General features: G+C 35.5%; 1 protein-coding gene across 2 annotated transcripts in view; it reads right to left on the reverse strand.

Moving 5' to 3' along the window:
* The window catches only part of GLRA3 (glycine receptor alpha 3), a 181,410-nt gene extending 180,568 nt beyond the window's left edge, over window positions 1-842 (reverse strand). For both annotated transcript variants that reach the window (XM_008000292.3, XM_008000291.3), the window contains exon 1: window positions 358-842. In XM_008000292.3, coding sequence (XP_007998483.1) covers window positions 358-428 — 71 coding nt within the window. In that variant the 5' untranslated portion in view covers window positions 429-842. The remainder of the gene's footprint in view (window positions 1-357) is intronic.
* Between the last annotated feature and the right edge of the window lie 14,228 nt (window positions 843-15,070).

Raw genomic sequence — 15,070 nt, forward strand, 5'->3', positions numbered from 1 at the left:
TAACTTTCAAAAAGAGAGTAACACCCAAATTATATAATTCACTTAGAAAAGGGGAACTTTAAAAGCAATTTGAGAAGGAAAACGTAGGCTTTTGAAATAATTTGTATTTTTTTTTTCTCAGCTGCAAATAACTCAAGATGCCGGTTGCTAAAATGCACTAATTAATGAAAAAACAAATGAGTAGGTCTCAGTAGATAGACAGCTAGACAATTTAGATAGACAGCAATGCTATTAAATTGATTGTTTCAACAAGTCAATCTAGAATTGCAAATTTCCCGGTTTCATCAATAACAAGTGGTTGTAACGTAATACACAGGCTTAATGAGTTCTCCAACTGTTAAATCCAAGCGGACTCACCTGAGTAACAGTGCTGCTTCCCAGAAGTAAAATCCCGAAACTAATGTCCGAAAGTGTCTCACGTGGGCCATGATACGGAGAGATATTCACGATCCTGAAAATAGTCTTATCCAAGGCATGGGGAACCAGAAAGACAGAATGAAAATGTGCAATCTAACCCCGCATGGTGTTGGTGTAGACTGATGCTTGGGAAGCTTCAGCACCTTAGACAGCTCCCTGCAGTATGCGGACCCCTTCTCAGCATTGAGCAGAAGGGGAGAGTCACAGGGTTATAAATGTGCAGGTGATTTTTAGAGTGAAATTACAAAAACGAGTGAGATGAAATATCTGAAGTGCCTAGGTGCTGGGCAACAATTCTCTAAAGCTCCAGCAGCAAAGGAAGAATGTTCGTCCTTCCCTGACTGAGACCCAGGATTGGAGGAAGAAGAGCAGCAACAGCGGGAAAGAGGATGCCTCTCCACCTGCTCCAAGCGCCGCCCGCTGGAATCCCGCTCTCCACCTTGGGCTAAAACCCGAGACCTGGAGCGCGGCAAAGGGAAGGGGGGGTGGGGCCGGACGACCCTTCCTGCTGGCCAATCACGACCGCACAGCGGGACGGAGTGACAGGCCACTTACGACGGTAGGCGGGGCTTAGCATTTCACCCTTTAACAAAACCCAAACAAACCAAAAGGCGACTGGAGCGAGGTGGGCGGAAAAAGCCACAGGGAAAAGTCAGCGATTTTGTGATTTAGGTAGTATAACCCCGCGGGAGGGACCCTCTAGTATTCTCTTCCGGGAAAAGACACACTTTAGGTCTTTTCGGATGTGACACTGTCTCTTAGACTCTACACCGAAATGCAAGAGTCAACAGTAAACCCAGACCCTGGCGGAGGGTTGAGCAAGAGAAGACAATGTGGTGCATGAACGCCCGTGGAACGGAAGAACCAGCTGCTTCCAGAATCCTCTCAAGCCTGGCCAGCTTCTGGCCAGGAAGCATTGTTGACTGGATTTAAGTTGGGTTTCCTTCAGTAATAGTAAGGGTTCTAAAAAGATGAAAGTGTGAAGTCTAAAGAGATGGCTACTAGAGACGCAGTCCTTCCCACTTGTTTTTGTTTTGTTGTGTTTTGTTTTGTTTTGTCTTTCCCGTTTTACATCTTCATAGTAAGTTCAAGTGAGAAGAACAACTAGGTCACATGGTACCATAAGGTCCATCTTTTCTCTATCATGTCGGCCTTTCTGTCCTTCTTTTTCTCTATTTTCCCCCTCCTTCTCTGTCCCTGTTTTCCTCCCTTCCCACATTTATTTACTTTGGGTTTTGGATGGAAGACTGGAAAAGAAAAGTGTGTGTGTGTGTGTGTGTGTGTGTGTGTGTGTTGTGTTGTTTGTGTATTTCAAAGTAATCGAATTTTTAAAAAATTAAAACTTATTTGATCTTTATAGTGGCTTTTATGTACTATCAGCCATGATCAAAATGTTCGCTCCTTGAATCTTAGATTTTCCCCAAAACTTCCTCAGATATTTATTCTGAAATCCTTACTTTCATCTCTTAACTTACTCTATTGACATGTCAAAAATGATTCCTTATCTCTACACATTAGTTATTCCTGAAATTCTCTGTTTAACTGGAAAGCATAAGTCACTACCTTCCAACCCTCTCATATGAAAAATCTCTCTCTCTACGCTTTAGTAAAAAAGTTTTATTTACATTCAGTGACAATAAAGAGTTTCCCAGATTTATTTCTAGATGTTCTTATTATACTTGTCTCTTTTCACATAGTGGTTTTCTGATTTAAATGATAAATTGCCAGAAGTTTCATAAGGAATACCATTGATTCTGCCCAGGAATATTGCACCTGGAGAAGATTCATACCATTTTTATTAACTTAATTATTCACGATGAATCTTTTGAAATCTCACTAAGCACAAAAGCTTTTTAGTTGGTCATTCTTTGAATAGCAGTAATAATTGTTTAAAATCGTACACCGCAAAAATACTTCAAAACTTTATTTGAAGAATACGTGGATTCCTTGCTCTGCTTAACCGCTGATTGGGTACTTTTAGAAAAGCTATGCTCTTTAAAAAATATTTTTTAATATATATTTTTAAAGTATATTTATTGAGAAAATTAGATTAAATGACCTTGCAGATTTATTATCTGGATTGAAGGAGACAACTAATGTATGCTTAAGTCAGTAAATTAATAGATAATATTAAAACTCTTTATAGTAATCTGGAAAATTAAATTACACAATAGCTTAAAAGGCAGGATAATTTTAACTATTTCATCTTGCAGTTAACATAAAATGTAGGAATATACTTTATAAAATTAGTATGACATAAAATGAGTATGGATCTAATCCTGTTTTTGATATAAAGGTCATGTGAGAGAATGGCTGGAATCCTCATAATACTCATTTTTCCTAACACCATAATTATTTTCTTCAAATTACTTATCACTCTTTGTTATCCTCCTCATTTATTCGTTTGACTTTTTCACTAGAGTAAGGACAATGGCCTCTATTTAGCACAGCACTTAGCATATAGTAGATACTAAATATTTGTTGGATGCAGTAATTATCATATTGGAAACACAATATGCATTTTTTCTATTAGTAAATGAGTAAACTTGTTACAGTGCATTGGGAAGTAATTACGTATATTAAAAATTGAGTTGATTGTGGTGCTCTGTTTCAGATAACATTTGATGTTTAATTTCCTAGTGTATTTTTGTTGATGAATATTTATATTATTTGTTTTAATTTATATAAGGTCAAATGGAATATTATGCGTCTACATATTTTTGGTAGCTATCTTGTAAATCTTATTCTTTTCAGAATAATAGTCCTGATTGAATGGGTAGGCGACTGAATGTGTTTCTGGGGCAGGGAGAACCTTCTGTGACTGAAGAGTAGCCGATCAGCCCATTCATATACAACTAAGCTGGATTCTGACATGGTCAAATCTCAGCTTTACCCTTTGTGGCCTTTATTATTGCTTTCTTGCACTAACAAATTCTACTTCACATTATATAGGACATGGGGCTTTGGAGCTTAATGGGATATCAATCTTCATCATGCTTAATTCTTACCTTTCAAGAGATAGCAATTGTAGACCAATGTGGTTAAGTGATGGTTACAAGCCCTCATATCCAGTAAGCTGAAGATATCAAACTTGAATTTGGGACTTTATGTTCATTGTCTAGTTTTTCTTTTGTTCATTACCATGGAGCTATTTTTAAGGCACATTTATTCTATTTTTTCAAAATATATGTACATTGCCTAAGCTACAGAAAGATCAATTTCAGTATAATGATAAAGGTGCCTCTTTTATTTAGCTTTTTTTTTTTCATTTTCCCAGTTGTTTCTACCAATGATCTAAAACCTATAATATTTTCCACACATTGTTGAAATGCTTTGCTATTTAATGAAAGCCCCATATGATCTTTAAGTCAATGTAGTATAGAATTAGTGCTAGTTTACTGAGAGTTGATTGGATTCAGTAGCATTGAATCATTCTAACCATCTCATCAAAAATTGATATACAGCACAAAATGCCAGTTTAAACACTTACCAAAAGTAATGTTACTTTTGAAATAATTAGAATATTGGCATATTTGAATTAACAAATTCTAAGGTTGAAAGAATATTTTAATTTCGGGATCAATCAGAAAGTTGCTTATTTAATATAAATCTAGTAGAGAATAACTGGCCTTATGGCAGGCTTACATATTGTCACTGAATATATGAGCCTAGTGAACTTACCTTTTGCATAGATATTGACCTACTGAGAACACTGGAATAATCATGAAATGTTATTAGTTGATTAGGTGACACTCTGTTTTGAATAGTGGGAGAAATATCCAATAATTTATTTCCATTTGCTTATCTAGGCTACACAATTTTGTACATGAATCTCAGCAACAGCTTCCAAATTGTTTCTCCTGCTAATCTAATTAAAACTCCACTGTAAATATTAAGTTTTTTTTTAAGTAAATCAAATGATGCTACTTCTATTCCCAAAGCCCTTTATTTCCAATGCAACAAATTGAAATTCATGATCCCTTTCATAGCTCACGAGACGCTGAATAATATCCCATTGGTAATCTCCTGAGCCTCATTTTTTAAAATGTGAAATTGTATTTGTTTTTTGTACATTTTGTAGACAGTTTTAACTTTTCAGAATATTTAAATGAGTAATTTATTGTAAAATACACAGAAAATTTATTTTGCTTATTTAGTTTTAAAAATATTTATTAAGAGATGATTGATGTTCAAAAAACTATGGATATTTAATGTGCATGTCTTAATGTGTTCGGAGATAAGGATACACCTTTGAAACCATCAACACAATCAATGCTATAATCCCATCCATGACTTCCCAAAGTTTTCTCCCACTCTTTCGATTGTTTTGTTTTTTCTTTTTGTGGTAAGAGCATTTAACATAAGATTTATCTTCCCAACAATTTTTAAAGTATACAATACAGTATTGATAATCATAGGACCTTTGCTGTACAGGAAATATTCAAAATTTTTTTTGTCTTGTGTAATTGAAACTTTAGAACTTTTGTCCAATCCTTCCCCAGTTTCCTCCTCCCCTATCCTCTGATAACCAACCCTTTGCTCTGTTTCTGTGAGTTTGACTGTTTTAGACTCTACATATACATGAGATCATATAGTACTTACCCTTCTGTTGACTGGCTTATTTCTCTTAACATAATGTCCTTCAGGTCCATTCATGATGCCATAAATGTTCAGGTTTTCTTATTTTTTAAGGCTAAACAACATTCCTGTGTGTGTATATATTACCATGAATCATGGTGTCACAATTGATTTCTTTATCCATTCATCCATCAATGGACACACATGTTGTTTCCATATCTTGACTACCGTGAATAATGTTGCAGTGAACATGGAAGTGCAGATATCTCTTCAACAAACTAATTTCAATTCCTTTAGAAATGCACCCAAGCGTAGAATTTCTGGATCAAATGGTAAGTTTAGTTTTAATGTTTGAGTAACCATCTTGTTTTCCATAGTGGCTCTATCAATTTATATTCCCATCAACAGTATAAAGTATTCTCTTTTCTCTACATTTTAGCTAACACATGCCCTGTGTTTTTTGATAATAGCCAACTTAACAAATATGAGCTGATATCTCATTGTGGTTTTAATTTGTATTTTCCTGATGACTGGTAAAAGCCATTTTTCATATACCTATTGGCTATTTTATGTCTTCTTTTGAGAACTGTCTGTTCAGTTCCCTTGTCCATTTTTTTGTTTGGGTTGTTTTATTGCTATTGAGTTGTTTGAGTTTATTATAAGTTTTAGATATTAACCCCTTTTCAGATACGTGGTCTGCAAATATTTACTCTCATTCTATAATTTACCTTTTCATTTTGTTAACTGTTTCCTTTGCTGTGCAGAAGCTTTTTCATTAGATGTAATCCCACTTGTTTATCCTTGCTTTTGTTTTCTGTGCTTTAGTGTCACATCCAAGAAATCATTGCCCAGTCTAATCTGTAGAAGCTTTTCCCCAAAGTTTTCTTCTAGGAGTTTTATTGTTTTATGTTTTACACTTAAGTCTTTAATCCATATTGAGTTGATTTTTGAATATAGTGGGAGATCAAGTCTAATTTCATTTTTTTTTTTTTTGCATTGAATATTTGATTTTTCCAAAACCATTCGTTGAAGAGACTACTTTCCCTCATCGTGTATTCTTGGCACTCTTATCTATTCAATTGGTCTGTATGTGTGTTTTTATGCCCGTGTCTTGTTTCAGTAACTGTAGTTTTGTAATACATGTTCAAATCAGGGAGTGTGATACTGTCAGCTTTGTTCTTCTTGCTCAAAATTGCTTAGGCTTTTTTTCTTTTTACTTTACTGGTTTCCCTTTTCCCCACTATGTATCAGTCATATAAGCTGTTTCTTTTCTCAGAATTTGTCTACTTTAAACAACTGTCCTCTTGGGCCTTTCTATCTTTGGTCACCTTTCAGCCTTTAACTCACAGGATGGCTTTCAGTTTCTTTCTTGAGCACAATATATAACAAAATTTCTCCTTTACCTTTAATTCAGGATGTTTTTTTCTTCACAGATGAAACATAATTTGATGTTTGCCCTTGTCTGAATACTCCATGAAGATGAGGAAAATATATGTTTGTGTCTAACAGTATCTGGCATGTGGTACGTGGTCGGTAAATGTATGTTAAATCAATGATTGAGTACATAAATATTCTTCGTTCTTTGGTTATCCCTTTTTTAAATTCCATGCTTACTAACCTCTTTAACCCATTCTCTCTTCGTAAAATTATTTAAGATCTCTAGATTGTAGTGTGTTTTCTGTGGCCATCGAAATGTATCTTTGGAGTTTTTATGTGTGTCCTCAGTTCATTCTGAGAGTACTTTATTTATTTTTGAGACAAAGTTTCCCTATGTTGCCCAAGCTAGAGTGCAGTGGTGCCATCTCAGCTCACTGCAAAGTGTGCCTCCCAGATCCAGGCAGTTCTCCTGCCTCAGGAGAGTGCCTTGTTTATGAAAAATAAGTTAACATTATCCATTATATTGGAATTTTTACAATTTTAACACTTGTTAAAAATATTCAAGACATTTTTTAGAGACAGTATGGAAGAGCTTATTCAAGCGAGAATATTGTGATAGGTATAGGGACTGCTGCAATGGGTCTTATAGTGTGGTAGAGACATTGGTCTTGACTCTGGTTACATGAGAAACAAGTGTGAATTTATGGTCAAGGAGTAGGGGTCAGTGAATGAAAAATTACTACGAGAAAACATCAGGGATGGGGGATTCTTCTTACACTGAGTTGACAGGATTTTTATTGAAGGCAAAGCAGCATGACAAGATATTGAGGGTAAGGAATAAGGAATTTGATCAGATATCAAGGTTGTTTATGTACAAAGGGCAGGGTATTTTCACTAGACTAGCCCAACAAGATTCTTGCTAAAAGTGCGCTAAACAGGCAGAGCCTACTGGAACTAAGGACAAAGTCCAAGGTAAAGGTCTAGTCAGAAAGAAGACTCAGAGGAGCCTGACTCGGTCTTGGGCAATAGCTTAGACTTTTTTTGAAGTCTAAATATGGCAATTCTATTACATTGTAGTATAACATGTTCATGATGCATCTATTCATGTCCACAGCTTTGGTCAGAAACACATGAAAAAGAAACGTTAAGAACTTACCTATTATAGCATTTTAACTGGATAATAATTAGGCTGCATATGGAATCATCAAAATATCTAATGATATGCTACAGAATTAATAATTTATTAATGCTACAAATTTAATAATTTAATAATTTACCTCTATAGAAAAAATTATAATCAGTTAATTTGTACAGCTAATAAATTTTCTGAGTTTTGACTATCAATTTCTAATATAACAGCTATCACGTGTAAGTATAAGACCATTATCACTTCCAGCTTCTTCCAAAATCTCATTTTCTTAACTAACGTTTATAGTATTTTTGCCAGAGTAGATATCCTTTAAAAGTGCCCATTATCAAAATATCTAAAATACTGGAAATATATTTCTTTAAAAAAAAAAAACAAAACTAAATGCTTAGCTGAGATTTCACAGATAAATAATAAAAAATACCCACAGGACCAAACTACTGAAAAGGAATGAAGCACAAAAAGCAAGTGAGGACTGAAGCTGAAAGGTGCCCAAGGGGGAACAACTGATCTATCTTCGACTAGAGCTTCCGTTTTAACTCGAGGCCCACAGAACTGGAGCAACGACTGCAGCCCAAACAAAGACCTAAACACTCTGTCTTTTAAAGCCAGCAGTCCCTGGAGTTAATAACCACAGGATACAACCGAGAAAAACTATTTATATCCTAAAGGAAAGAAGGAAACTTGTCTGTCTCAACTTTAGCTCTGAATGAGGCCAGAAAAATCTCGCTAAAAAGCCATTTACCAAAAACATACACACAGTTTTTGAGCCAGAATTAACACCACCTGTGGCCACAGAAACACCAAGTTACAAATACACATTTAACTGGTGCTGTGATTTTAACGTCCCAGAAATCTGGTAGAAACAACCATAATTCTCCCCGGAGGACTATATCTTTGTTTTTTTTTTTTTTTTTTTTTTTTTTTTTTTTTTTTTGAGATGGAGTCTTGCTCTGTCGCCCAGGCTGGAGTGCAATGGTGCAATCTCGCTTCACTACAACTTCCACCTCTTGGGTTCAAGCAATTCTCCTGCCTCAGCCTCCCAAGTAGCTGGGATTACAGGCGCATGCCACCACGCCCAGCTAATTTTTTGTATTTTTAGTAGAGATGGGGTTTCACCGTGTTAGCCAGGATGGTCTTGATCTCCTGACCTCGTGATCCACCCGCCTCAGCCCCTGGAGGACTATATCTTAAGCTGAAGTCTGAAGGGAAGAATTCCCACAGATAAAGTTCCAAAGAACATATGCTCAATATCAAAAACAGAACACATGAAGAAACAAGCTACTATGAATTCAAGTCAACAAAGCAGGTAAAACAGAATTTGAAGTATAAAGATTGTAGATATTGGAATAAGTGGCTAGAGAATATAACATAAGTGTGTTTGTTAGAAGAATAAAAATATGGCTGACACTATAAATCGGTCAGTTAGATTTTTAAAATAATCAGGAGACTATGTAGAAGTGAAAAATATTGTAGCTAGAATTTAAAAATTATGGATATTTTTAACAACAGAATAAGCATGCTGGAAGATAATAAGTGGGTTAAAAGATACATCTGGGGCCGGGCGCAATGGCTCACGCCTGCAATCCCAGCACTTTGGGAGGTGAATGTGGGTGGATCACAAGGTCAGGAGTTCGAGACCAGCCTGGTCAATATGGTGAAAGCCCGTCTCTACTAAAAATACAAAAGAAAATTAGCCAGGCATGGTAGCAGACACCTGTTGTCCCAGATACTCGGGAGGCTGAGGCAGGAGAATCACTTGAACCAGGGCGGTGGAGGTTGCAGTGAGCCGAGACAGTGCCACTGCACCCCAGCTTGGGTGACAGAGCAAGACTCTATCTCAAAAAAAAAAAAAAAAAGAAAGAAAAGAAAAAGATACATCTGAAAATTATTCAATGTTAACCAGACACAGTCAAAGATATTTACAAAAACAGGCTTAAAGATATGGAGAAAATGTTTAAAGACATGGAGAAGAGATTCATGATTTCTAGCAAAAATTAGATGCATATTAAGAAAAAATATAAATTAAATGGGAATAAGTAAAATACAGAGAGACAATAACTGAAAATTTTATCAAAATGATTAGATACGAATTTTCATATTATGGAAGCGAAAATTATCCCAGCAGGACCATGGAGAAAAACTATAGCTAGACTGCATAATACTAAGCTGTGTATGCAGTCTAGCCTAGACTGACTAGTATTTCTTATAAAACACTTATATATATGATAGTTTTTAATGTTGGAAATTAACAGTTAAAACTTACAGACTGACTAGGCTAGACTGCATTATGCTAATGACAAAGACATCTCAAAAGCTGCTACAGAGGAGAGCAGCTTTTATTATTTTAAAATAATAAAAATAATGAATAACATCTATATACAGTTTATAAGAATCAAATATAAACCAAAGGATATTTAGAAGCATAAAAGTAAAAAGAGAGGAAAACACATCAGGTAAATGCTGACCCCTGCAAAAGTAAAATCAAATATTAGGCAAAGTAAAGAAATTAACATATTTACACACAAGCCCCAAAAAGCATCTTTATATAATGAATAAAGTTTTACCAGATGGATAGGAAATTTCTAAATTTGCATACATCTAAGAGTATAGCCTCGAAACATGTAAAGCCAGAAAATCTAAAGGATACATCTAGTGCTATAGCAGGGCATTTTAATATGCTATTCCACAGCTTTTATGATATGAATTAGGATATAAATTTTCAAAAATATGTAATATGATTAACAAATTTGATCTAATGAGAATAAACAACAATACAACCACAATTTTGTCATAAACTTTTTTTTTTTGGAGACAAGGGTCTCTGTGTCATCCAGGCTTGAGTGCAGAGGCATGACAATAGCTTGCAGCAGCCTTGAACTTCTGGGCTCAACAGATCCTCCCATCTCAGACTGCTGAGTAGCTAGGACTACAGACATGTGCCACCATGCCAGACTAATGTGTTTTGCTTTATTTTTTGTAGAAATGGGGGTCTTGCTATGTTGCACAGGCTGATCTTGAACTCCTAGCCTCAAGCTATCCACCTTGGCCTCCAACAGTGCTGGGATTACGGGCCTGGACCACCGGATCCAGCCCATAATAAGCATTCTTTTCAAGCATACATTAAGCATATAGATGCTCAAAGTATAGAATTTGAACATATAGCCTATAAACAAAGTTCAACTAATTTTAAAATGTGCTGTCATCTCAGAGAATGAATTTAAAATTGAAATTGAATTAAAATGAATAATTATATATTGCAAATTAGGAAATATTTATAACTTAGGGTAATAAGAATACTACATACTAAAAGCCCCTAAAACTGTGATTAAAAAGAAATGGGTATCCTTAAATTGTCATAAAGGCTGAAAATTAATGATGCACATATAGAAGTTAACCTGTTGTCATGAACAGGTCAATAAATCTCATAAATATGCCAGGAAGTAAATATACATAAGAGAATAAGTAATTAATAAAGTAGAAAACAAAGATAAAATAGATCATTATAAAAGCTAAATGTTTTTCAATAGGGTTTAAATTAGCAAAATTTCTCACAATAATAAAAAAGCAGAAAAAGAGAGAAGCAGCAAATAAGAGTATTGAATACTCAAGTTTGGAAAACAATATGATAGTCAATTATTGATAGCCAGGGTATTTCCTAAAAAATAAAAAAGAAAAGTGACAATCTAATAAAAGACAAATATGGAAATATTGCATTAACAGGAGTTTAAAAATACAAAATAAGTGTTTGCATAATTAAAGATGTTAAACTTTGACCAGGCACGGTGGCTCATGCTTGTCATCCCAGCACTTTGGGAGGCTGAGGCAGGCAGATCACTTGAGATCAGGAGTTTGATACCAGCCTGGCCAACATGGTGAAACTGGGTCTTTACTAAAAATACAAAAATAAAAATTAGCTGGGTGTGGTAGTGTGCACCTGTAATTCCAGCTACTCCAAAGGCTGAGACACAAGAATTGCTTGAATCCAGGAGGTGGAGGTTGAAATGAGCGCAGATTGCTCCATGCACTGCAGCCTGGGGGACAGAGTGAGACTTTGTCTCAGAAAAATAAAAAAAATAAAGATGCTAAACTTTATTTGTAACTAAGGAATACAAATTAAATTATGGGTGAAATTTTAGAGCCGTATTGACAAATGTGTAATCGTAATACCAATTGTTCATGAATGTGGATCAACAATCTTATATAGGCTTAATGAAAATGTGTACCCATTTTAAAAGACAAGTTTTCTCTACATTAACTGTAATCAAGAATGCTAATCTTAATTATATATCATAGAAAAGAATCTGGCATTGGTAAAATAGGAAGAATGTACAGGAAAATTCATAGTTTTTAATGGGAAGTTGGCTTGAAATAAATGAAATGCCTATCAGTAAACAAAGAAACAATAAGTAAATGAGTGAAGTATGTTCCTGTAGAAGAATATTATACAACAATGAAAATGGATATAATTCAGCTACTTATTTCAACATGAGTGAATCATAACAACACAGTGAAATACACTGTAGAAAATAGAGAATTCCACTATAGAAAGTGTCATTGTTTGTGTCAGTTGATTGATAAGTAGCTGTATTGAATACTTTACTGTATAATAATCCCTATATTATCTGTTGACTTGTGATTCGAAACTTAAAAACATTGTTTCTAGAGTTTACAATATTATTGGAGAAATCATACTTATATACCCAAATAGTAAAGACCAAAACAAAACAAACAAAAACATTAGAGGCAATGTCTAACCAACAGCTAATATGCTTGGTTCAGATAATATGGATTTTAGGAGTCTAGAAAAATGTGAAGCCAGAATAACAGGGTGCACTCTATGAGGAGGTAAGTGAGAATACAGTGAAAGTTAGATAAGTTGTTGGAAGGCATATAAAGGACACGAGACCTAGTTTATGTGCCGTACAATTTGAGATTCTGCCCCAGTACTTCAGCTAGTAAATTGCTCCCCTGGTGGAGTGATGTACACTTTTAATCCTGAAGGATGTGAAAGCTTGGTTACCTTGTCCTTGTTCAGTCATGTTTGGTGGATTTGCCAATTTATCTCTAATCTCTAGGCATGAGGCAACCAAGAGACAATGCATTGGATCTCCTGAATTCCTAAATAGATACTGTAAATTGTATTGTATAGCAGGAATCTTAGTTTCTCATTGTAATCAAGACTGATTACTATGGCTACATGGCTACTGAAGTGAAGTGACTTTTTTTTTTTTTTTTTTTTTTTTTGTCTACAGATCCACTGGCATGATAAAAGCGTGGTAATTGGCCAGATGGTACATGCAGTTTCTAGTTCAATGGAAGTCTTCCTGTATCTCTAACAGATGAGTTTTCCCTTGACACCAGGAACTATTGCCTATTAGAGACAAATGTTGTGAAGCTAGGAAAAACAAACTCTCTAAATAAGTGGAGGTCAAAATGAGAAGGTTTGATGCTACTTGTACTCCTAGGTTCCTGAACTCCTATGTTCTCAGCATTGGTGTCTGTATTCATTTGCTAGGACTGCCAAAACAAAATACCACAGACTGGGTGGCTTCAACAACTGAAACTTATTTTCCCTAAGGTCTGGAGGTTAGAAGTCCAAGATCAAGGTGCCAGCAGGTTTGGTTTCTTCTGAGGCCCTTCTCTTTGGCTTGCAGATGGCCACCTTCTCACCTCGCCTCACTGTAGTCTTTCCTCTGTGTATCCACATCTCTGCTTTCTCCCTGTGGGTCCTAATCTCCTCTTCTTATAAGGATGCCAATCAGATTGGATGAAGGCCCATCCCAAGGGCTTCATTTTAACTTTAATACCTCTTTAAAAAACCCTATCTCCAAATACAGTAGCATTCAGAGGTCCTGAAGGTTAAGGCTTCAGCATATGAATGTCTCGGGAAACACAGTTCAGCCTCACACATTGGCAGTTGATTGGGGAATGACCTGCATTGTGGAGAACAGTACTGCGCAGCCACAGGGTGTTGTCCTCAAGCAAGGATATTTGCTGAACCTTCAACGGGGTACTCAGCCATTCTATTAGGCTAAATGTGTATGATACAAGACCAATTAATCTAATAGTGGTGAGCTCATTATTCTGTATTTTGCTGGCAATAGAAAATGTTGATAAAAAGAGTCAAACTCTGTGAAATATTTTAAGAGATTTATTCTGAGCCAAATATGAGTGACCATGGCCTGTGACACAGTCCTCAGGAGGTCCTCAGAACATGTGCCCACGGTGGTTGGGGTACAGCTACGTTTTATATATTTTAAGAAGGCATGAGACATCAATCAAACACATTTAAGAAATACATTTGTTTGGTTCAGAAAGGTGGGACAAATCAAAGTAGGGTCTTCCAGGCTATAGGTAAATTTAAGCATTTTCTGGTTGACGGTAGAGTTTGCCTAAAGACCTGGGATCGATAGAAAGAATGTTCAGGTTAAAGATAAAGGATTGTGGAGACCAACTTTTATTGTGCAGAGGAAGCTCCCAGATAGCAGACTTCAGAGAGAGCAGGTTGTAAATTGTTCCTTAATTGGACTTAAAATGGTGCCTGGCTCTTAGTTGATTATCTCCTGGATCTGGAAAGAAAGGAAGGAAAACAAAGAGGGTAGGGGATTCTCTACAGAATGTGGATTTTCCCTACAAGAGACCTTACCAGGCAATTAAGGTAGGGTAAGGAAATATATTTTGGGATTAAATATTTTTCTTTGTCTCATAATATTATGCCAGAGTCAGACTGAGAAGTAAGTCACAATATATAGGGTCAAATAAAACCCATCTGATGAGAATAGTTTGTAGGGCGTGCCTCCTTAGACCCCTTAGGTAGGAATTGGGTAAGATAAAAAATCAGAGCTGAGTCCTCAAAAATTATCTATTTTCTTTTAAATTGAAAACATTTAAAAATCCTTTTGAGGGGTATATTTCAGAATATTTGTTTTTAAAAGTCTATTTAACTTTCTCATACACACATATTCACAAACACTGAGAAATTCTGTTCATGAAATGAAAAATGGCATTGTTTAAAATGATTTACCAAGTCATATAAGTCTTCAAACTAAAACATATTATTCTCTCTGTAGTTCCTTTTTCTATTGCTAAATGTATTTGGAATGCTATGTGTTGTTTTACTAGACAGCGTCCCACGTGGTTCTTAAGTGATTAGACAATGACTAGCCATTAAGCCACTCTTTTTGCTTATTATTATTTTAAATTTTGAAATGGGAATATTATGTGATTATTTTTCACTGAAATGAAAATGCAAATAAATTACCCAAGAGGTGGCTTATAGAGGAGATACTTTTGTCTTAGGTATCACACCTTTTTGAGTTTTATGGAAATCCTCATTTGTTTCTCAGCTGGTAATGTGTCAATAGGATGTATGCGTGAAATTCTCGAGTTGCTTGTGATAATGTTCTCTTTGTTCCCATGACCCCAGCAGCTCCTCCTGTGTAGCCCTTAAGGCTAGAGTCCCTTTATTATTCCATCTATCTCCAGAATGTTGTTCTGCCATTTACCCATTTTTATAGCATATAGGACCATGACCAAACAATCTAGAGT

The sequence above is a fragment of the Chlorocebus sabaeus genome, chromosome 7 (assembly GCF_047675955.1).
Source record: "Chlorocebus sabaeus isolate Y175 chromosome 7, mChlSab1.0.hap1, whole genome shotgun sequence".
Taxonomy (NCBI): domain Eukaryota; kingdom Metazoa; phylum Chordata; class Mammalia; order Primates; family Cercopithecidae; genus Chlorocebus; species Chlorocebus sabaeus.